Source organism: Haemaphysalis longicornis, unplaced genomic scaffold (genome assembly GCF_048455015.1).
Source record: "Haemaphysalis longicornis isolate Haplotype H1 unplaced genomic scaffold, Haemaphysalis longicornis Haplotype H1 scaffold_409, whole genome shotgun sequence".
NCBI lineage: Eukaryota > Metazoa > Arthropoda > Arachnida > Ixodida > Ixodidae > Haemaphysalis > Haemaphysalis longicornis.
In genome coordinates, this window is record NW_027526364.1 from 39,397 (window position 1) to 64,398 (window position 25,002).

Here is a 25,002-nt window from a genome sequence, read left to right on the forward strand (position 1 = left end):
GAGGGGCGAAGCTGAAATGCTTATCGGTAAAACCACTAAAACCGTGAAACATTCGCCCGCACATCATACAAAGACTCGACACGTCAAGCTTACCACCGCCCCGTTAACAAGCCCGTCGATGACGTCGATGCTTGTGGTAATTATGTAGGCCTTGTTTGGAACGATGAGAATCTCCATGAGTAAGTTAGCGAATTCCGTATATGACATTTTGGCCACCTTGGCCGTCGCCTTCTGCAGACCGTTTTGTGTCGCGTACCACCGGTACGTGTCTTCAGCTCGCAAGCGACGAACGACAACCTCTTCTTCTTTCTCTCCTCCTTGTTGGGTAGCAACGAAAGCGTTGAACGTTTTGATCTCTTCGGCGAATCTTTGGTTGGCCAATCCTTAGGGGGATCCTGCCGAACGACAACCTCTTCTTCTTCCTCTTCTTCTTGTTGGGTAGCAACAAACACGTTGAACGTTTTGACCTCTTCGGCCAATCTTTGGTTGGCCAATCCCTAGGAGGATCCTGCCACAATCATCATTAATGTCCCTTGCCGTATACAGCCGCAACTAGGGACGAGACAGGGCCCGAGCAGAAAGGAGCTTCGCCCCTATAAAAATCAATTCAACCGGAGATTCTAGCCTCTAGATGGAAATGCACTCCATCTAGTGGTTCAGAGCACTCGTTCATGCCAAATTTTTTTTCTGCATGAACAACTTGCGGTTAATATGTAATACAAGAGCTACCAGTTACCCAAGAAGGACAACACCACAGCAGCTACAATAAGGGACCCAGTGAAAATCGTTTCCCCGAAGTCCGGTGTCGATCAGGAACCCAATCGCCCGGGCTCCGGTTGATTTGGCAGGAGGCTGGCTGGGTGATGGTGTTGAAGTTCTTGGAGATGGCGGTCGAATTGACGAACTCGAGGCGTTGAAATCGATTAAGTAAAACGGGAGTTTATGTACAGCTATTTACAGTATGAAAACTGGGTACATGATAAATGAAAAGAAAAACTTCAAACTTCAGCTAGAAGCTAGCTCCGAGTGCGCACAAATCACTCAAGCTCCTCAACTTCGTCTAACTCTTCCTATTCTCGGAGCGTACACAAACCGCTCGAGAAACGACGGCCGAGACTCTGTCTCGCCGCAAGATCCGTCTAGTTGCCCGGTGCGGCGCTGCACCCTGAACCTCCGACGCGATCTTAACTTCGACTAGGGGGTCCTAAATCCCAACCTAGCGTTAACGGTCGAGACTCCTTGTCTCGCCGGGAACTGCCAGCTCAGCGCTCAGACGAGAACCCTTTCCAACGGCCAAGTTCGGCCTTTTAAAACCTCGAGATCACCCTCTCTCGGGAACGCCCCTGTAGCGTTCGTACACGCGTATGGGAGTGCCCGAATTCACGTAGACAGCTGTCACTCAGCACGTCACGGAACATTCAATGAGGCGCCGCTATCTCAGGTCAACGGACCGCCCGCGGGCCAGAAAACGCGTACGACCCCGAGGGATGAGCGCGAAAGACGCGACTGTGCGTCATGCTGACCAGGACGCGACAACAATAGAGACACGCCGGTAATCCCAGCGGGTCCGGCAGGCGTTCCTGGAATCCGGCGCCGCCGTCTGCCCTCTCAATGGGGGATTATCCTTGAGGAATGCGAAGGGCCAGACAATCCGTCTCCCGCGCACGCCGCGACGAATTAGCGGTGGTTGCAGCGCAGTGTCGGCAGTGCTACGTCGCCAGACAGAGCGGCGCGTTCTCACGCGCAGCCCGGGCACCTGGCCGCTAACTCATAAGTGGACCTTACAGACCCGTCAAAACTTCAGCAAGCACACACGCGCGTCCAACAGGTGCAGCCATTCCGGTTGGTCACACTCCGTCGCATAGATGTCCTGCGCCAACGCAACCAGCTCCCAAACAATGGTCTTCGTGGGGCGGGGGGTTCCGCATGCCGGACAGTTATGCGGCACTTCTACAAGCTATACAATCCCATCAGAACAAATATATTGTTACTATTCAGGGTTCTGTTGTTGGCGAACAGGACCGATGATACAAGGTGGACAATCTACGCGACTAACCGCGATCATGATCATTTGACCCTGTCATTATCATCACGGCTCTCTCTCGCACTCAGCCTTGTTCGTCTTGCCCCGGTGCTTGCATCTCGCTGTACCAACCTCCACATATAGTCTCTTCCCCGTAACATTTTGGTAGAGGTGCGGGGTAACGCTTTACGCACAACGGAGCTTCGCAGCGGACGTCACCTTGCTCAACCACCAACGATCATGGCCAACAATGGGGCCACCGGCTCAACCACCCCACTTATTGTGGTCCTTAACAACCACGTGAAACTCGTAAGTTCACCGGAGCCCACGACTTCGACGTTGAGGACTGGATCGACTCATTCGAGCGGGTCAGCGCCTATAATCGGTGGGACCCAACCATCATGCTGGCCAAGGTCGATTACAGTCTCGACGGACCGGCCAAGACCTGGTTCCGAACTTATGAGGCGGAGGTAACAAGCTGGGACATCTGCAAGGAAAGGCTGCGCAAATTGTTTGGCGACCCAGCTGGTCACCAACCGGCAGCGAAGAACGCCCTAGCCACACGCGCACAGACCTCCACTGAATCATACGTGGCCTACATCCAGGACGTCCTGTCCCTTTGCAAAAAAAAAGCTGACGCCCAGATCACTGAGTCCGACAAGGTGGGACATCTACTCAAAGGGATAGCCGAGGACGCTTTCCACCTGCTCATCTGCAAAGACTGTGCTACGGTCGAGGCTATCATCACCGAGGGCCGCCGGTTCGAGCAGGCGAAGAGCCGCCGAATTACGTCGCAGTTCACCCGGCTCCCAAACACTGCCGCCACATCATCTTGCGAAGACATTCCACCACAGACCCGTTCACCTCCAATTTCATCTGGCGTGACCACGGCCACGGCTCCACCTGACGGTTTGACAAGTATAGTACGTAGAGTGCTCGAGGCCATGGCCCCCGCCGCTCTTCCCCAATACGTTGCCGAAGACAGCAGGCCTCCCGTCCCGTTAATTCAAGCTGTAATGCGCGAAGAACTTGCTAAGCTGGGCGTTCAATCCGTCTGCGCCATTCGCCATTAGCCGCGCTAACTTCCCATTTAGCCCCTTTCCACCTACCAGTGATGGGCGAGCCCCCTATACTCGTACTTTCAACTACCCGATCAAAAACCCTGCCTATTGGAGAACGCCTGACGACCGACCCATATGCTTTCACTGTCATCATGTTGGCCACGTGGCGCGATACTGCCAGAGTCGTACATTTATGCCTCCCGACCCCGATTTCCTGCCTATAACAACCTGGAAGAAGGCCCTGCTCGCTTCTCTCCCAGTCCTCAGACGCCCTCCCGGGACGACGACGCCTGACCACGCCGCAACAATCGCTCGCCGTCACCGCACCACCGCCAGCCCGTTCGCCGCAGACCCGCCGCTTCCTGTTGCCGACCCCGTTAGACCGCTCCTCTCCGGAAAACTGGGAAGTGCAGCTCCCGGAGGTGACGATCCATCTATGACCCGGCCACCAAATCCTCTGCTAACTTTGCCCGCTAGACGAAATTTACTAGACGTTACTGTCGATGGTGTTCCAGTAAGTGCTCTCATTGACACCGGCGCCCATATTTCAGTTAAGAGCTCAGACCTCCGCCGCCGCCTGCGAAAAGTTCTCACTCCGGCGGTGTCCAGTGTCATACAGGTCGCCGATGGAGGGACGTCTGCCATCGCCGGAATGTGGGCTGCCCGAATTCGCATGGGGGCCACGACACTGTCGTTCTATTTGCCGTATTGGAGCGATGCCCTCATGACCTTATACTAGGCCATGATTTCCTGTCGGAGCATTCAGCTCTTATCTATTGCTCCACCGGTGTCCTCCGCCTTCACTTGCCTTCTCCCAATTCGTCCCCTGAATAACCCGTCCAGATGCCTTCAGATGTGCTCAACGCCGAAGAACCTTTATGCCGTATTATCTCCACGCATGATGTTCGCTTACGGCCCACAAGCAGCACCTCCATTCCCTTGTTGTCAAGCCCTCCGGTTACTAACGGTGACTACGTGCTTTCGCCTGTTCTATAAGTGTTGCTATCGCGTGAAGTGGCCGTGCCACACACTGTTGTGACAGTTGTGGATAGCAGCATTCACCTACCAGTCCTCAACTTTGGATCATCCCCTCAACTTTTACCGAAGGGTATATCTCTGGCTACACTGCGGCCGATAGGTGACCACCAAGTTTTAGCTTTGTGCGTGGACCCACCCCAAAATTCCGATACCCAAACCACTTCAATTCCTTCTGTCGAGGATTTCGCCAACATGATCGCCTCCGACCTTCCCGCAGACCAAGCTGCCGCTCTACGCCATCTCTTGAGCACCTACCGAGACATTTTCGACTTCGATAGTCGTCCTTTGGGTCAGACTACTGCTGTTCAACATCGTATCAACACCGGTGATGCCAGCCCTATCCACAGCCGTCCATACCATGTGTCCCATGCTGAATGAATGGTCATTCAGCAGGAAGTCGAAAGCATGCTCCGCAAGGACATCATCGAACCTTCGTCGAGCCCCTGGGCTTCACCTGTCGTTTTAGTCAAGAAGAAAGATGGGTCGCTGGTTGTTCTTCGTTGACTACCGACGCCTTAACCAGATAACCGAAAAGGACGTTTATCCATTGCCGCGCATTGATGACGCACTGGACTGCCTTTATGGCGGCAAATATTTTTCATCTATAGACCTTAGGTCTGGATATTGGCCAATTTCTGTTGACGAATCCGACCGCGAAAAAACGGCGTTTGTTACACGCGACGGCCTCTACCAGTTTAAGGTAATGCCGTTTGGCCTATGCAACGCCCCTGCTACCTTTCAGAGGATGATAGACTCGCTACTCCATGGGTTCAAGCGGTCGACGTGCCTATGCTGCCTGGATGATGTGATTGTTTTTCTCCTACATTCGACACCCACCTCAAGAGGCTTTCGGCTATCTTGGTAGTGTTCCGACGTGCAGGCCTTCAGTTAAACTGAAAAAAATGTCACTTTGCTCGCCGCCAAATTAAGCTTCTTGGACACCTTGTCGACGCCAACGGCGTTCAACCCGACCCTGATAAAGTTCACGCTGTGCAGAAATCCAAAACCACAGTCGTCAAAAGATGTCCGGAGCTTCGCAGGCCTCTGTTCCTACTTTCGTCGCTTTATTGCGAATTTCGTCGACATTACCCGTCTTCTGACAGACCTTCTTAAAAAGAATGTCACTTACACATGGGGCCCCAAACAGGAGGAAGCCTTCACTACGCTTGTCGCTCTCCTTAAGTCGCCACCCGTTCTGGGCCACTTCGATCCGTCGGCACCAACCGAAGTCCGCACCGACGCAAGCGGCCAAGGTATAGGGGTGATTTTGGCACAAAAACAGGCCGGCCAGAACCGTGTCATCGCCTACACCAGCCGTCTCCTGTCTCCAGCCGAACGCAATTACTGCATCATGGAACGGGAGTGTCTTGCGCTTGTCTGGGCCGTCGCCAAATCCCGCCCATGCCTTTACGGTAGGCCATTTAGTGTTATTACAGACCATCACGCTGTCTGCTGGCTTTCGTCTTTGAAAGACCCCACGGGCAGGCTTGGTCGATGAGCTCTCCGCCTTCAAGAGTACACTTTCTCTGTGCTCTACAAATCTGGTCACCTACACCAGGACGCCGACAGCCTGTCACGGAATCCTGTGGACCGTCCAGACCTCAGCGGAGCAGGTTCTGATGTCTCTCTTTTTGCCATCTCCGACCTCCTGAACATTGCTGAAGAACAGCACCGTGATGCATCATTACGCCTAATCTTTGACGGTCTCGAATGCGCAACACCTGACCCTTCTCTACGTGCCTATGCAATTCGTGATGGCACCCTCTATCATCGCAACTTCCGCGCCGATGGTCCCGTATTACTCCCTGTTATACCTCAGCACTTGCGTGCTGCCATCTTGCACCAGCTTCACGATGTCCACAAGCCTGGCCATCTCGGGATAACACGCACGTACGACCGTGTGTGACGTCGCTTCTTTTGGCCCGGTCTATACAAATCCGTGCGACGATACGTCACCGCCTGCGACCTCTGCCAACGGCGGAAAACACCGACCACGCTCCCCACCGGCCAGCTTCACCCGACCGAAATTCCCCTTGAGCCAATTTTCCGTGTAGGTTTGGACTTACTGGGCCCTTTTCCTCTATCCAAGTACGGAAAGAAGTGGGTGGCCGTCACGACGGACTATGCAACACGTTTTCCCATCACCCGTGCCCTGCCTACGTGTTGCGCGACCGATGTTGCCAATCTTCTCCTTGACAACGTCATTCTGCACCACGGAGATCCACGTCAATTGCTCACCGATCGTGGCCGATACTTTTCATCCAAAGTTGTTGACGTCCTTCTGCGCTCATGCCTACTCAGCACACATTTTCCACAGCATATCATCCGCAAACAAATGGACTCACCGAACGACTCAACTGGACCCTTACAGACATGCTGTCTGCCTACGTCTCAGCGGACCATCGCGATTGGGACATCTCCCTTCCCTACATTACGTTCGCCTACAATTCTTCGCGTCACGACACCATGGGATTTTCCCCTTTGTATCTTCTTTACTGCCGTGAGCCTGCTTTGCCCCTGGACACCTTACTGCCCTCTTGTCCACCGAATACGCTCACGATGCGATAACCCGATCTACTTTTGCAAGGCACATCGCCCGCGACCGTCTTCACGTATCACAAGCCTCTCAGAAGAACAGATTTTACCAGCGCCACCGGCCAGTACACTTCCCTCCGGGATCATTGGTCCTTCTCTGGACACCCTCCCGTCGCGTGGGACTTTCAGAAAAACTGCTTGCTCCTTATACCGGTCCTTACCGTGTTCTCCGCTCGGTTACGGACGTAACATATTAGATCACCCCCGTCCTTCCCTCACCTTCCGAGAGATCCCCGCCTACTAACATTGTGCATGTGTCCCGCCTCAAGTCATACTGTGCGCCTTCTTTGACTACAAGTTAGCGTCGGGACGACGCTTTTCCAGCGAGGAGTCATGTTACTAGTCATGGTTATGTTGTTGGCGAGCGGGACCCATGATACAAGGTGGACAATCTGCGCGACTAACCGCGATCATCATCATTTGACCCTGTCATTATCATCACGGCTCTCTCTTGCACTCAGCCTTGTTCGTCTTGCCCGGTGCTTGCATCTTGCTGTACCAAGCCTCCAAATATAGTCTCTTACTCGTAACAATATCATAGGGCACTCGTGTAGTATCTCGAAAAAGCAAGAACCGCATTGTGTGAAGGGTAATGTCCATGTCCCTTGTAACAGTTTGTTGCAAAACATTCCAAAAAACAAAGCATCCCGGCGCAAAACAAAGCAACGATTTATGGTTTCTAGTTGATATAAACGGCCATTATTCGAGCAAGAGATACCTAGACGCTCCTTTGTCGCGCAAGCCTGTTATCGCTAAGAGTTCTGATGTAAACAGCTTAAAGGAATTTTTTTTGCATTCGTCAAATCCCCACAAATGTGTTATCACTAGAGACTCCGTTCTTCAGGCGGGAAAAAGAGAGATCGCAAATGTGCGATCGTGCTGCTGGCCTCAGTGCTAGCTCACCCTGCGCAAAAAGTGTTTTCCGTACCTGGGATTTGCGCTTTAGAAAAAGAGTATTCGTTGATTTTCTGGCTGATTATACTTACATTAAATTCGCTGAATCTTCTCCCACTTTTTATTGGCCTTAGATTTTCTACTAGCGTACCAGTTGCCCGGGCAAATGCAGCCTACAGCTCCCGTGAAGCGAACGCAGCAAAGTGTTGTAAGACGATATACGTATTGCATCTGCTCTAGCATAGAGGTACGTTGTCTTGGACTTTTTAGAAACTAGCAAAATAAAGCCACATTTTCCCGGCCAAAATTCTCGTCATGGCATAGTTTTAACTGAGCGAATGAATTGCGACGACCCTCCAGCGGACTGCCTAGGGTGGGCGAGCCGCAGTAGGCGCAGTCAAGCTGAGCCTACAAGAGCAAGCGTCATACGAAACGTCATGGAAAATCAGAAAGGATGATGCAGAGATTAGAACAGACCTTTCAAATCATTTTTATAGACCAGAATTTTGCCGAGTCGGCCATTTTGCAGCAACCGCTGCGCCGTCTGGCGGGCCTTTCTTGGAGACCGCGTCGCGAGCAGACGACGCCACAGTCCCACTGTTGTTCCGTGCCGTGCGTGCATATCAGACGTCCCAGCGGTATCAAAAATCGGTAAGTGCCATTTATTCGTTATGTCAGCCGCGCGAAGTTTAACAGTGCTTTATGGAGAATGTTCAAAGCGTCCGAGAGCTGTCAGGTTTGCCCGTAAATTCCGTTCTCAACCCGCTAAGGCGGCTTGCCACCCTACGCACGCTTTGTCCTCACGGGGGTTGCCTGTGAGGCTACGTTTCGCCACGCCAGGTGGACGCCCAGCTTTTTATCACCAATTGATGTTTGTTTTCTTAATTCTGGGCAGGTTGCCGTCATTGCCTTTACTTTCGATGTAAAGAATCTACTCGCCCGGGCGTCACTACGTCGTTGGCTGCAACAACATTGTGTGAGATGGAAAAGAGATTCCAGGCCTGCACCACAGAAGTATCGCAGGACAATCAGCGTAAGCGCAAAGTGCTCATACAAGAAACGTGAGAGTGCACCACGACAAAACAAGTGTCTGCATGTGCGGAGTCTATTCGCTGCACAAATTTCCTGCGTCCCTTGAGTGCCGCCGCGTATGAGTAGTAACGCTGAATCGGAAAGATGTCGAACCTAGCAAAATTGCGAAGGCAAGTATGGTCGTGCGATGATTTTGGAAGCGCTCTTTATTCACCCTCATTCTCAATCATTATCCCACATTTCTGTGCTCCGGAGGCATTCTCTGTTCATTTTATTGACGGGAAGCCAGCAAAAATCAACCCGACACATATATGCAGCAGCATGGGCACGCGAAAAAGGCGAGGCGAAAGCGAAATAGTACCATCGCGGTGGCGGAGCACGCCCGGTCATGTCGGTAATTAAACTGCTGTTGGCGGTTCCCACCCGCCGCTGAAACGCCAAAGTTCTTTTGAGCAAGAAAACGGCCGTGAAACCTTGGTGTACCAAACACGTTGCTACTATGTTTCTAGCAGGAAATAGTGTTATGCAGGGGCAAATATGTCTCCTGCGAATGCCTCTGATCGCGTGGTCATACATGTGTCGGGTTGATTTTTGTTGGCTTCCCGTCAATAAAATTAACAGGGAATGCCTCTAAAGCACAGAAATGTGTGATAAGGATTCAGCATGAGGGTGAATAAACAGCGCTCCCAAAATCATCGCACGACCGTACTTACCCTCGCAAATTTGCTAGGTTCCAACTCTTTCCGATTCAGCGTTACTACTCATTCGCGGTGACACTCAAGGGACGCAGGAAATTTGTGCAGCGAATAGATTCCGCACATGCAGACACCTCTTTTGTCGTGGTGCACTTCGCACGTTTCTTGTATGAGCACTTTGCGCTTACGCTGATTGTTGTTGCTGCCAACAACGGCGTAGTGACGCCCGGGCGAGTAGATTTTTTACACCGAAAGTAAAGGCAATGACGGCAACCTGCCCAGAATTAAGAAAACAAACATCAATAGGTGATAAAAAGTCGGGCGTCCTGCTGGCGCGGCGGAACGTAGCCTTACAGCAAGCCCCGTGAGGACAAAGCGTGCGTAGGGTGGCGCGCCGCCTTAGCGGGTTGAGAACGGAATTTATAGGCAAACCTGACAGCTCTCGGACGCTTTGAACGTTCTCCATAAAGCACTGTTAAACTTCGCGCTGCTGGCATATCGAATAAATGACACTTGCCGATTTCTGACGTCGCTGGGACGTCTAATATGCACGCACGGCACGGAACAACAGAGTGTGACTGCGGCGCCGTCTGCTCGCGACGCAGTCCCCAAGAAATGCCTGTCAGATGGCGCACCGGTCGTTAAAAAATGGCGGTGCCCAGTTCACAGTAAAAATTCTTGTCTATACTCAGAAAGTTGCGTAAATACACCCAGAGTGGTCGAAACCTGGTCTAGGAACTCCCGACAACAATCTTCACAAGTAATACCGCCATGTTTACAAATCCCTTCACCGTCCCCTTTAGGTAATTCGACTTCCATGCACAAGGTGATGTGCACCGAACAACGTCACAGGTGGTCCGCCTATGTCTGTGGTTATTCCTGTTGTTAAGGGTGCATATTCCTGCTTTCCGAAAAAAAATTGTTCTTTGTCACATTTGAAGTCCGTGAACGGTGGTTTAGGGCTAGTTGGTGCATAGTAATTGAATTCAAAACAGCGCAAAAAGACGTGCAAAAAGCGGCGCTGTGTGTCGCCGTTTCTTGGCCCGTCTTCTTGGGCCGTTTTGAATTCAGTTATTCACATTTAAATGCTTGAAGAATTTGGCGGGTATTCGCAACCTTCGGCTGACACCATGGCCAAAACAAATCGTGCACGTATTGCCGTGCACTAAACCATCACTAGTACGTGCTCAGACATCCCACAGACGGCTTGAAACATGCCGCCGCAATTCTACTACAAGAAGTGGACAAAAATGAATCTGATGCCCGCGTAGACGATTAAGCTCCGATGGAAACAAAAAGAGTGCGCCAGCCGTGTATGCGCGCCACGTTTTCTTTTGCAGGAAGTGCTTCACGGGATGAACACTTCATTAAAACCGCGAATTTCAATGTAGCGAAATTTCAATGTAACGAAGTAAATTACGAATTTTACCGACTTCGTTACATCGAGGTTTAACTGTACTTGCGGAGCATGTTCACTCGGCCATACACATAGGCATGTTTCGGGCTATTCTGGCTGTTGGGCTTACTGACGAGACCATACAATATTTAGTAGACGTCTAGTGATTACAGATGATGCTGCACGAATACACAAGCCCTGTGCCTGTAAAGCAGGTGAAAAATGAAAAATTGTACCAAGAACGTGCAATTCTATTAAGCCTGCCCCAAATGCAAAACTGAATGCTGCACCTACCAAGATAAAATTGATACTGTGCGTGCAAAAAGAACAAAATGGGAAAGAACCACTTCTAAGCCCTATAAATACAAGTCTCTATGGCACAGATGCAGATGCTATTGTCCCTTACACCTCTCGACCTCACAAACAAAAGCAAAAGAACTCGCTTGACGATGGCTGCGCAATCGAAACACGATTACTCCCCTGGGTGCCCTTTGTTCAAGCTCCCTTAGCTACCCGATGTTATCACATTGTGCGGTTCTGAGCTCTTCATCTTGCCTCCGTTGCGTACGTGTGCTACGAGAGGAGCCTTGTTCAACGGCCCCGTAGTGGGAAGGTACACCCACTCACAACACGTGAATCGAACACTGCGACGCCATATACACAAGGGACGTTCTACAAAACAAGCAATGCGTAGCCCTCTCTGGAAATGATGGAAGGGGAGGGAGGAGAAGAGGCAAACCATCGTCGCAGGCGTCCATGTTGCACGACTCGCTGTCGATGGGCCTCTTGCCGGCGTCGCAGTTCTTGGGGGCGGCTGGCTTCCCGTTCACGAGGCAGATGATGATTCTCGTCCGCTGTCCTCCTCCACAGGGCGTCGAGCACTGCACAGACAAACCCCTTCGCGTAGTTAAACTCAGCACGACAACAATCTCACGAAGCGGCAGCCAGATCTGGCACAATGAAGACCCGCTGGAGGACAAACACACCTCTCGACAAGAGATAAATCCTCAGGATCATGTCCTGAACCCCTACCCTTCACCTTTACCTAACATCTAAGCATGGCCTCTACAACATTGCCAGTCTCAAGGAACAAATGGCCAACCTACCGTCTGAAAAATCGCCAAGAGCAAGAAATGGGAAAATGAACCTGCAAGTCAGCAGGCTGACAGGCTGGTGTTGGTAGCGCAAGGCCCAGCCCTACACCTCCCCAGCCTTACCCGTTCTTGCCCAATACCATGCACGGGCATGTGCTGTGTGTGGTTATGTGGGTGACTGGGTTTCCGTTTTCTGGTGGTGGTTGCCTTTGGTTTCAGGTTGATTTCAAAACACACAGGTATGGTGGCCGCGGCCGCGGCGGCCGCTTTTCTGATGGAGGCGAAAAGCAAAAACGCCCGTGTGTACGAGATTTCGGCGCACGATAAAGATCCCCAGGTGGTCAAAATTAATCCGGAGCCCTCCACTACGGCGCGCCTCATCGCCTGCGTTGCGTCGGCGCGTTAAACCCTACAATCAATCAGGTATGGTGGCAAAATCGGCGACAAATCATTGCCTGTTACAAAGCCATCAATCTAGTGCCAAAAGATGCAATAACGAATAAAAAGGTGTGGGTGGTGCACTTTCCCGACCAAAATTTTTCGCTGCCTTTCTTATTCTTTAAACTATAGAGTACACAGGCTTGCCCTACATTCCAGTTTATACGGTTGATGGAAACAATGCCAAGAAAGAAACGACGCCCCCTTCCAATCGACCGACAGCGATGGTTAAACGCGAGGCTTTCTCGTGACGGATTCCTCTGTTGTCGTCCGAGTTTCGACTCTGACTCGCCGGCGGTTTGGACTTTGACTCGTTGAACTTTGACTTTCACTCGCACACAGTTTGAACTTTTGATCTCTGCGGCTTTGACTTTCCCCCTGGGCCATCTCATTTCGCACAAAGAAAGCGTCACTTTCAAGCATTGTCGTTGTCAGACGGAGAGAGGGGTGCATGATGTTTTTGTCTAATTTTGCACGTCCATGCCTCGCCTCTCCAAATCCAAACTGCTTCGACCAAGTTGGAATGCCACATGAGATAAGCGCTAGCTACATAAGGCGAGGGACCCAGGTTAAATTCTTACCGCACGAATCCTTTCCCTTCGCCCACCATCATCATCATAGTCTAAGAAAGTTGGCTTTCCTGCAGGGCGTTTTGAGATAGACCACAGACTATATCAGTGAGACAGAGAGCTTCGCTTTAAAAGTCACTTCCCAACAATACCCCCCTCCTCATCCTCAGGCAAACGTGACAAGGAACCCACCCGGTTCCAGGGAGCAGTGATCCAGGTGCCATTGCAGACGGCCTCGATGACGCACTCCTCGGTGGAGGGCAGCTGGTCGTCCGGGTTGCAGAGGTCGTCGGTCACGTTCTGGATGTTGCCCTCGCTCACCGTGCCACAGAACACCTTGCGCGTCTTCAGACCACGCCCGCATTCAGTGGAGCACTGGCAGTGGCAGGGGGGAAGAAAAAAGCAACATTACGGGCAGAAAATCTTTTTCCACAAAGTAGTGTCAAACTCATTATTCCCACAAATTCTTGGTTTACGTTTCCTTGCCACATTTGTGCAAGGTGGAGCACTTATTCTTCCGAACACCCCCTTTTTCTTTCGGCCACTCGATCACAAAATAAAAGCATAAGAAGCATGGCCAGCAAGCCCATGCACCTGTCCACCATCAGTTACTACCGAGTGTGCCACTTATGTAATTCACTGCCTAACCGTCTCCAGAAAGCCCACTCTGACGCCGAAGGGCAAAACCAGTTGGGATGTAACGGTTCATGTCGTAGCCTCTGCACAATGTCGATCCACAGGAAGACGAACGGAAATACGAAAATGCAATCAGGGCTTTTCACTGACTGGCTTACCCACTTTGGTATGCGAGTGATGTAAGCTCGTCAAAAAATGGCAGCACCTCCACTCCGTGGATGATGGCGAGGGTGCGGAGTACGGGTACTCCAAATGACATCCGAGTTGTGCCCCGAGGCACATCTGATTTGCGCCCCGACCGTCGTTCGATTTGAGCCGTGAGTGGCACCTTGATTATCTCCTAAATGAAACTGCAACTCACGGCTCAAATATAATTTCGCTTGATCTTCGCTTGATGGTGGTGTGCGCACGGATGGACATTGGGAGGTCCTAAGGTTCTCTGAACCGTTACAGGCGAGGGAGTAAGCCGTTCGACTCTCGGGTACTAACTCACGGTCACAGCCCAATGGGTAAGACGACTGACACTAACTCTGTCTGGTCTACCAAACACAAGCTCGAATCCTGCCGGTGCCTGTGTGATTTTTTGCGATTGTAAATGCTATGCGCACGGATGCGGACGAACATTGTGAGGTACTAAGGTACTCCGCACCTAAAAACAGTCACCTGGTCCACTTAGAAAGAGAGGCAGCCACATACAGTCCGCCCCATTGCCAAACGACATTTACCATCCCTCCCGATACCTAAACGGTATACGCGGGAAGAACTCACGGGGCTCCACGGGTAGTAGTACCACATGTACAGACACTGGCTGTCCAGGGCGCTGACGTCTTCATCGCACGGCTTGGTTGCGTTGGGCCGCTTCTCCTCGTCACAATACTCGTCGGGGAGCAGAGTGCCGTCCTCCAAGACGCACAGCACGTCTCGCGTCTCGATTTGGGACGAGCATGGCGTGTCGCACTGCGAGCAGACGAGAGAGGGTGACGAGAATCGTCACGTGGCTCTCCATTTTTCCAATAGAAGATCCAGGGTCAGCTCCTCTTTTTCGGGATTCCGTAAAAGCAACAAATATCAGGAATATGCTGACACTTCAGTTAAAAATTTGGAGCGAACGATGGCGGCTCGAATGCTGCAATTCGAAGTTGGGATTTCGAATATTTGTGTTCTCAATGCATACGGAACTTCTATTATTCCGAGGAGTTTTTTTTCAGCATTGCAGAAGCTGCAAAAAAACTCACTCTGCCAGAACATTTGCCATGTTTCCTCACGTTTAAAAGGACCATGCAACGAAACACAACTTCTCAGTTTCAAAGAAATACCGTCCGCTCCATTACACCCACAAAAGACACTCTTGAAACTGAAAAAAAAACGCGAAAGATTTTGATTCAACTTCGTGCTACGGTGACATGATGTGCGCAGGAGTGGTGCAGTAGAGGCTAGCACTGTAAATGCAGTTATCACGGTGTTAAACTGCACATCAGTATTCAGGGCGTACAATCAAGCAACTCGAAGCTCCACTACAATCGCTCTGTCATGTGTCTCGGTCGTTGCATTGATCAGCGACCACCAATTGCACAAACACAAATCAGCGACATCATAGAGAAATCGCCAAAACGTGGCGGGCGTTCCCCACTGTTTAGTTTCTTTCCCTTAATATCTGGATTATTTGTTTGAAGTTTACAATAAAACTGGTGTCATTGTTACCAGGACACAAAACCTTTTAACTTGTATTTGGTCTGCACGGCCCCTTCTAGGCCCATTCAGCTCTCGGTACGTGCGACCAATCTATTGGCCAGGCTGACCAACGAGTGACACCAAGTTGACGCAGGTGCACAACACTCACCCCTGACCATGGCGATGTCACCCACTCGGTGCCGTCGCAAGGTCGGATCTCGCACGTCCGGTTGGTCGCCGGCTTGGTCGACTGGTCGCAGCCCAGGTCGTCGAGCACTTCGACAGCGTTGCCTTCAAGAGGGTAGATGCATTGAACGTCGCGAACCTGAGTGCCTTCTCCGCACAGGCGGTCACACTGCAAAAAGAAAGATAGCGACATGCCTGACAGAGTGACAAAGCCTACCACAAAGCCTAACACGTCTGACAAAGCCTTCCAGAGTGGTGCCACTTTCAGCGTCACTTGAAGCTCCTGTTGACTGAAATTCACCGGAATATTTATTCGGTGAGCAGTTACGTCAGAACCTCAGGCAAACTACATCTAAAAAGGATTGCATTCGGTGGCAAACAACGTCGTCACTGGTGAAAAATCTGTGACTGCAGAGTTCAGACCGCCAGTCTCCCTACTCCATTCATTCAAAGCTTAAATAACTCGTCAAATAAAGAAAAGGAAATGAACTTGGGCTGGGCATGTTATGCAGAGCTGACAACTGACGGATCACGAAGGCAACAGAGAGGATGCCAAGAGACAGGACAAGAAGAAGAGGAAGACTCTACGGTGAGAGGAAAACACAAATTTCGGAGGCAAAGAATGGACTGGGGCAGCGCAAGACAGGAACGGCTCGGGGAATATGAAAGCGGCCTCTGTACTACAGCGGGCACAAGTGGTCTGATAATAATAATGATGGGAGGGCGGTCAGTAGGCATTCCGTCCACGGGGAACCACATCAAAGGCCACAGTGTGTTAAACTCTCTGGAACAAACACAGCGTCGCACACCGGCTGCGCGAAAGCGCAGCCACGAGTTCCGTTCCTCGTTCACTCACGAGAGCATCAGGCAAATTCCCAGGGCTTTTGAGGGGACAGCGGGGAAGTGCTTGGTAGTTGCCAAAATGATGAGCCAAGTTTCCCCAGGGACAATAGCGAACTCACCACATTGTTGGAAGGGCTTCTCAGCGATGGTGCCACTAGCGCCAGTAAATAAAGGCTTTTAGAGTATCGGCACTCTTTTCTGTCATTGTTATATGCCGCCAGGATTTTCATTGGTCGGTCGGCACCGCGTGATATTTGTTTACATATGAGCGCAGCCGTTTTGTTTCTGGGCGCCTCTCCTCTCTCTCTCTCTGCTGCGCGGACGCTAGAGCGGTCGGTCACACTCTGCCCGTCACAACCGGTGGCGGTTTCGTTGGAAGAGATGGCAGCACTGCAAGGCAGAAACAAAATGGCCCCCAGACGCTTCCGGGGTCACGAAGTGGCGGTACTCTTAAGCGTAGCTTATTTAGTGACGCCAGGTTCCACCTTTCCAGCCACTCATTGTATTTGTTCTTGGTTTCACATATATTTTTTATAGCGTAGCCATTTGTTAATGACACTGGCTTGTGAATGGCGCTATGTGTCTCAGATTTTCAACCCTGTCTTTTTGCTTTTGAAGCCCGAAATCCCCCTCTCCCTTCGCCCTTAACGCCACACGGCTATAAAACAAGTGCATCATCCACTGTTTTCCTCAGGTCAAAATGAAGGCCACCATGTCATCTTTGAATGAAGAATTTTTGTTGCCTCGTGGATGCCCCCAACCATCTTAAAGGGACCCTGCAACACTCTTCGTGCAGTGCAAGTAATCCTGTGCAACGTTTAGATTACACAGCCAGGAATACCCGAGCCAAATATTACACGTGCACGTGAAGCGATAAGCGCGCAAATCGCCGTGAAAAACGCAGAAAAACCAACCACGCTCTCTTCAATTCTCCTCATTGTGCACCCCTCGCATGGCCTTTGCGACGTCAATCGGGCCATGGTTGTCCAGGCTGTCTTATTGGCTGTCGCTGGTCAACTCCGCAGCTAAGTTCTGGCATTTCCTGTGACGATCCGCCATCGTCGGCGCTGTGTATCAACCTCTTTTATGTCTGAACCGGTCCGCATGTTTTTGGTGTTTTTTTTGTTTTGAGTGCGCGCGGAGTTTTATTGAGGAACTAAATATTTCACTTTCAACGAGCCCACTCGACAACAAACGTTTATTGCTTCAAAAACCCCCTACCAGCCTGAGCGCTTGCTTGCGAGCAGGCCGCCATGCCTGCCTTTTTGTGGCACCAGACCGGAAATAGACCCGTCCACGTTGCGGACGCTCTTACCGGCCATCAACAGAACGAGGTCGTGACGCCACAGCCAAAAGTCACGTGATAATGACATTTTCGTCACTTCCTGGGCCGTGGGCCTTTTTTGTTGTTTTTACTTTTATTACGAAGGCACTGCGCATCAACGTTACTGCGCATAGCATTGAGAAGCTTGCACCGCGGTAAGGTGCTTTTTTATCGCTATTGCGCAAGTGCGCCCTTCTGCAGCGGTGGGTTTGCTTCGGCGTTTTGTTTGATGCCCGAGTTTCTGTCAACGTAGCCGCTGTGGACAGTGCTTACACGATTGTCAAGTGCTGCGTCGAGCTGTTGGAAGATGAACGCGTCGCGTAGCTGCTGCAAGCGTGTTGCTGATGTTGCCTGTTCAGCAGTCACTGACTCCCCCATAACTCCGTTGTAGTACCAGTATCAGGCCCATAAAAAGTTTGGATGACCGATATCGTACTGCACCAAAACAAAACAAAAAAAAGTGTCGCGGCAGGGCGGTGAACTCGAGCATTCGTGTGTGCTTGATTCATCAGACCTTGGGTACAGTCTTTACCAGTAACGTTGCGAGAGAGAGGGGGGGGGTTGTGGGTTCGAACCTCCTCCGAAAGATTTCCGGGCAGCGCTTAAGCGAGAATTCGTGTTCCCTTGGGCAAAACTCCTGCCTTCCGATAGCCCATAACCCCTTCCGAAAATAATTTATTGCTACGGCCCTGGTCTCTGCTTATGCTTGCTTGCAACTGCGTGCTTTAATTTTTATTGGTCTAAACGAACAGGCACGTGCGGAAGCGAGCCAATCTTTGCTTTCCACAGCACGAAGTCGTAGCTAGGCTAGGTGCAGTGAGGTGCCAAAGACATTGTGGACACTGCGGACGAACGAAAAATGTTTTAATGTTGTCTTCATGCTTTTCAGTACTTGGTTTGGGGATTATGAGTGCTTCATTTTAAATCACCATCTTCCATGAAGATTGCTGTACTAGCACTCATGCCTACCACTTGAACTAAATGTCTGCATTGGCGAGAAGGAGAGGGCATGGGCAAGCAATTTATCACACACGCGAGTGCTGGGTGGGTGACGTCTTACGTATCTGTCATTGCAGCTACGTAGCTTTTTTCTTAAGAACGCATTTGTTTAGTGGTAGCAAATATGATTTTATTTCATACCGAGTGTCTATAGCATGGCTGTAAAAAAAGGAAGCAGCAGCAGCAACTCGGACAAGCTGTTTTGATACCACAGTTGAAGTAAGGTCAAGTGGTACGCTTCATCCATCTTGCACAAGAACTGAACCGATGGCTGTTTAATGAATGGATGGCCTCTCCTGGTTTACTTGGCTTCCTTTGCATTCTGGCTGCCGGTTTGTGGAATTTATCTATGCGTATTCTAATTCCTGTGTGGTGGTAGTGTTGTTCCTCACACAACAATATTGTAGTAATGATGTGCAGTCTGACCTTTTAAATAAAGCCAAGGTGTAAGTTACATACATAGAGGGCTGGGCTTTGGTTAAAAGTTTTAATCCGGTTAACTGGCTAGCTTTAATCTTAATTGATCAATTAACTGGTAGCATTGGTTTTAAACAAAAAATGACCAAAAATAATATTTAATGATACCCATACAATAATAATAATAAAATGCTTCTCCACCCTATCAGTTTTAATCGCTGTCATCTCTGAGCATAATTGCATTGTTTTCTGTTGTAACGTCAGGCGGGTTATTTAACAACAAATATGGTTCTCAACATGCACACAATTTCAATGCGGCACTCCTGTTTCGGTTTGCTCACATGACTTCAACCGAATAAAAAATTAATCGCAACTAAAGCATTAATCGGAAAGTTGGTCGATCAATCGCCCACCCCTAATATGTAGTCCATTCAAAAGCACTACATAACATTCAACGAGCCGCAATTTGTGCCTTTCGTAATATGCACTGGGAACAAAAATTAAAATTTGCCACAATATGCTGCAAACATTTCAAACACAGGAATGTAAAAGGGATCACCAGCACTTTCTGCTGCAAACACCTCAAACGCAGGAATGTAAAATGGATCACCAGCACTTTCCTTTCAGTGGGTGTGTTGATAATAGCTGAATTGTTTTTTATTGTTTTTGTACCACCTTAACCAGTCATACAGTGCATTCCCATTAGGTGAAGCAAAAGTCACTTAAAGGGACACTGAAGTGAATTTGTCAAGCTCCCGTTTTTGCTTGCACTGCGTAGACTGGCTCAAATTAGCACATTTTTCATCGTTTATCCGGTTGACAAATCGGTAATTATTTTACAAAGCGCGAAAGAAGAAAAACTACCATGCGCGGTTTGCGGCGGCCGCACCAACTAAGGCTGTGACGTTGAGAGGAGGGGCGCCGTGATTGGACGATGCCCAAGGTTAGCAATCACACAAGTTTCGGTTTCGGTTTCGGTTCTGTAAAACATAACCAATGGCTTTGTTGGATGGGCATTCTCAATATCTCAGTAATCATCGTACCGCGCTTCTGCCATGTTGTCGGCTGTAAAATGCACAAGATAAGCCTCCCAGGACGGCTTGTAGTCGTAGCATTCACTAGCCGAGACCTACGCAGTGCATGAACGCCCTCCGCGTACCCGCAGACGCCCAAATGTCATGCGCTTTTCCCCCATATTTGGAGCTTGCCTCCCTCATGCCTGTATCGTAAAAAGCGTGTTCGCACCAGGCCAAGGGTCTGTTCATTCTGGCCTGTGCCCACTGCCTGCAAGCAGTCGGTGCTTATGGCAACAGCACGCCAACGAGAACTCGCTAGCGCGCCAGTGCCAGCCTGCGCGCGTTTTGTGAACTAGTTCGTGAAGCCATGAACGTTGCGGCCCCAAAAAAGGTGAACTCAATATAGAAAACATCGGCGGAAAACAAAAAAGTTAACTTACAGAAAAAAAAAGCACGTACCCGCGGGGATTCGAACTCATGACTCGCAAAACATTTGCGGTGAAATCCCAGCGCCCCAAACCGCTAGGCCACGGAGCGGGACGCGAAAGCCTTGCTAATATAGAGTATATATTGTACAACCGGTTTACACTTTTATTTAGTTTTGACATTTCAAGCCGCTTAGGTGACTATTTGTTGTACTGCGATCGTGCAGTAAGCGTCACCCGAGTTTCCGCAGTAGCTCACGTCTAGCAATTGCATTTCGTAGACGGAAAAGCGTTCGCAGATGCGTAGTCGTGCTGCTGACCGCTGTGCTTGTTCGCCCAGCGCAAAGAAGGGCTTCCCGCGCCCTAGTTTTACGCTGTACGGTAAAAATATCAGTTGATTTTATTTCTTTAGTACCTATATTGACTTCGCTGACTCTTCTCCCGCCTTCAAGAGGCCTTATATTTTCCTACTGGCGTACCAGTCAGCGAAGCGTCGCATGTGCAGCGCTTGTGTGAAGCGACCTTGACTTGGAGCTAGATACAGTGTACAAACAAACCAAGTAAAGAAAGGCACATTCTTCCATTCACAAACGTGTCCTGGCTTCGTTTCAACTAAGCGAACGAATTGCGACCAAGCAATTTTTTTTTAACCTCCTTGATTGCGACGACCCGCCGGCGGCCGGCGGACGAGACGCTGGGCCGACTGACTCTGTCGGCCGGGGAGCCGTGCAGTAGCTCAGCCGTGGCGCAGCCAATTGCCAGCTCATCCCCTCCTGACGTCACACGAAAACGCCACAGAAAATGGGCGAGCGTAAAGAGAGGAGGACAGCGTTTTCGAATTAGTTTTTCTACTAAATAAAATCGCGTAAACGCGCCTAGAGTGGTCGAAACATGGCCTGGGGACTCCGGACTACAATTTGCGCTAGTAATCCCGCAATGTTTACATATCACTTCAGTGTCCCTTTAATGAAGATATTTACTTGCTCTAAGGGCACTGCATGCAGTTTTTGTTTCCCTTTTAATAAAGCCTTTGCACTTTATTGAGTATAGAAGCCACACCTCTATGCATGATAGTTTTCATATAGATACAGTGCTGTTACCTAACTCGGTGCTCGTGATGTCGGCTGAGCAAAAACTTCACTGAAACAAACATTAAAGCCAACATGTTCCGAGGCCCTGTTGCACCCAACACTGACTCTTTTTTTTCAGGATATGCGATTGCAATAAAAAGTTGTGCCCAAACAGCCTCGTATCTTTTCCATTTCTTTAGTGCATTATACTACTCACTTTTCCTCCATAGTGTTGGTATCACTTGAAGCTTACAGCCTAATTATTAGGTGAAGCCATGCAGACTTTTAGTGGGTGGTGTTCTGGATCTCTCATGTAACTGACCGATGTGAACTTTTGGGCGACTTCACACGTGTAAAGAGCAAAATTTGAATGAGAGTCAAAGAAGGATGACATGAACAAGTGCTATTTCCAACTAGGATTTATTGGTAAGATACCTTCGCATATATACAGGCAAAATTTTGGCAAGAGACAGATGAGGATGACAGGAACAAGTGAAACAAAGTATTACTGCTGAAGTACAATCGTGTATATACAAAAACCATGTGCACATCAGTAAAAAAAGCAAATTCCGACACACCAAACAGTCATGCACAGGCACATGATAATATTTGAGACACAGCTCATGCCCTCCTATACAAAATATGACCAGAGATCGAAACTTTAGGCAAAATGCCCATTTTTTTCCTGGAGTCCCTGTAAAATTTATTCAACAAATAACCACAAACTACATGAATTAAAATTTAATCAACTGTTTATTGTGCTTATAAGGGCTTATTTTTAGATTCGTGCCTATATTGGCTTTTTGTTGCCCTAAAAATGCCTTTTTAGGCTTGCCGAGTCCATTTTACGTAACGTGTTGCCCCACAACATACCACCAGAGTCCACTCTTTAGAACCTATACCTGCTATCAATGTGCAAAGACATTATGAAAATTTACGACTTAGTGACTCATGTGGATTTCAGTGGACAGGGTATTACATGTGTCCAGATTGAAAAAGTGTGAGGGCCACTCCAACTAGACGCCTTTGGAGAGAAACTTCCTCTTGGAAACAGTGCAAAGAAGGGAGCAGATGCATCGGCAACTTTGAGGGCAGAGATTTTTGAGTCTTAAGAAAGCAGAAGGACCTGAAGGCAGTAATTTGGCAAAGAGTCTGGTATGGGGAGAGGAAAATGTGGTCGGCAAAGTGCTTAGAAACATTCAGGCTGTCTCTTTGCAATCATCGGATGTAAATATTGAATAGTGACCATGAATATGCTGGAAGACTCAAAGCATCTTCCTGTCCCAGTGCTTTACTGCGCTGATTGAGCTAGTGTGCATGTGTGTTCCTGCGTTGAGCATTTGCAGTTTTGACAGCACAATGCACAGTTGAGAGTTCAAAGGCAATTGGAGTGACAATAGCATGAGTGCAGGTGACTATTGACATCTCGATGGGGAAGGCCCGCATAAATGACTCGTCCTTTTCTCATTGGAATGGCTGCTTCTATGGACAACCCAAAGTGGGTCTCAGGAATAGTAGTCATGGGTGTAGAACACCATGGGAAAAGGTGTTTTGGTCAGGGAAGGCTCGCCATAAAAATAACAGTACAGCGCTATGACCACTCACAGCTGGATGAACTTTGCTTTGCTATCATATATAAAGTTTGTGATGATGCTGAGCTGGGTGTGTTCCTGCACTAAGGAAACAGAGAGACAATAGAATACCACGACACTGCAAATGGCTTATCTGTTAATATTCTCGTCCTGTACCGTCATTAGGTGCAATTAGGCCAGGTAGGGCAGTTACAGCTGCAGGAGGTGCATATAAGAAAGGCTGATAACCACTGGCTGCCTGCGAGGTGCAGTTATCAAACTTTACATGCCTTCTGCTTCCCACTGATTTACGATTTAATGTTTGCTCTCTTCACCAGTTAGGCAATTTAAAATAGTATGTATGTGCGCCAGTTGTATTTGGAAGCCCGCATCATACAGCTGCCTGCAAAAATTGCTGCCCGTGCAAGCATCGCACTCAGCCACCAAGAGCGCGCAGAGATCAAGGGCGATAGCAAACTAAGTGCAATGGCTTGGCTAATCTCGCCTTTACCATAAAACAAATCGCAGTGCCTATTCTGTAGACTAGACCACAGGATAATGTTCAGCATTATTCTGTGGACCAGACCACAGGATAACCTTTGGTTTTATTCCGTGGACCAGACCACATGATAATGTTCAGCTTTGTTCTGTGGACCAAGATTGCCAAGATTGTGGTAGAGTAGGCCGTAGAGTTGCAAGCCTCCCCCGAAGCCAACTCAAGCCATACCAAGCTTGTTGTTCTATAATAAACATGAATATTAAACATTGCGACTATTACAAAGTTCGCGCGGGACAAATACGGCGCAAACTGAGCTTCCTGTAGCGTTAAAACGGTCGGCATCAAGTCATCGGGAGTTGAAGACATTTCTTTGCACACCTAATATTTGTGAACGTGAACTCGGCCGCACTTCGTCGCATCGTGGTGTGGAACGTAGGGCTCGCCACTTCGGACGTCTTTGTTGATTTCGTGTGTTCTGTTATGCTGTGGACTAAATGCCCGACGACGACATTACGCTACCTGCATCGCTTGCTGTGCGTAAAGGGGAATGTTGTTCTGATCGACGGAGATGAAACCGTCGGGGGGGGGTAGAGGTATACAACTTTGCTGTAAAAGTCTCTTGTCTTCGAAGCATGAAGCGTTCTCTCTAGAGGCGTAAACGAGAGTCTCGGTGTTTTTTTGTTATTTTTTACTACGCGTTACGAAGCGCTCTAGTGCGAGGCGTAAACGAGTGTCCGGGTGTTGTAGTACCGTGAGGTGAGACGACGATTACGACGACGACGACGGGAGATGCCAACAGCCCCAGCCCCTAAGCGGCTTGGCCCCTAAAAAGAAGTAAGTGCCATCAGAAGTAATTGGAACACGGGAGCTGTGGCCGAACTAGAGCCACTAAATAAGCTACTCTTTATTTAGTGACGCTAGGCCGAACCGCATAGGAGCGCCGTGTAGCTGCACCGGCGGTAAACGAAAGGAGCAGAACATGAATGCGCGCCTGCCGACGGTGATAGCCATTCGATGCTTCTCAAACCACTTTTAACACGGCTTCGAGCAAATTAATCGCAGCATACTGGGCTCAGCGATGGCGCTAATAGCAGAGGCGGTATCTTGCAGCGTCGCTCACACTCTTCCAGCGCACGCGAGCTGCTGGAGAGGCGTCGCGATCGCACAGATCTTCGGTGACAATTTTTCTTTTCTAATATTTTTAGGTGGGTATGCTATCAGCGCCATCGCTGAGACCAGCATTCTGCGAATAATTTCGTTGGTTGGTACCAAAAAAATGGCTCGTACCCACTCAGGGGGATTGGCCAGGAAATGGGCGCTAACTGAGAGAAGAGGAAAAACTTGAATTTGGATTCAAAGACGTAAAGTGAATAAAAACAGGAAAAAGGTGAGTATAAACGGAAATAAAAAGATAAGACGTAAACTGCCAGAAAATGAGGTGTGGTAGCAGATAGAGCTCACCAACTACAAAATCAACACAAATGAATAAGTAAAGGATAGGCCGAAGGAC

General features: G+C 49.5%; 1 protein-coding gene across 3 annotated transcripts in view; it reads right to left on the reverse strand.

Moving 5' to 3' along the window:
* LOC144137571 (papilin-like) overlaps nucleotides 1-25,002 on the reverse strand; it is a 113,722-nt gene that overhangs the window by 31,612 nt on the left and 57,108 nt on the right. For all 3 annotated transcript variants that reach the window (XM_077669495.1, XM_077669494.1, XM_077669496.1), the window contains exons 13-16: nucleotides 15,312-15,497; nucleotides 14,240-14,428; nucleotides 13,028-13,210; nucleotides 11,474-11,615 (exon numbers count right to left, since the gene is read on the reverse strand). In XM_077669495.1, coding sequence (XP_077525621.1) covers nucleotides 11,474-11,615; nucleotides 13,028-13,210; nucleotides 14,240-14,428; nucleotides 15,312-15,497 — 700 coding nt within the window. The remainder of the gene's footprint in view (nucleotides 1-11,473; nucleotides 11,616-13,027; nucleotides 13,211-14,239; nucleotides 14,429-15,311; nucleotides 15,498-25,002) is intronic.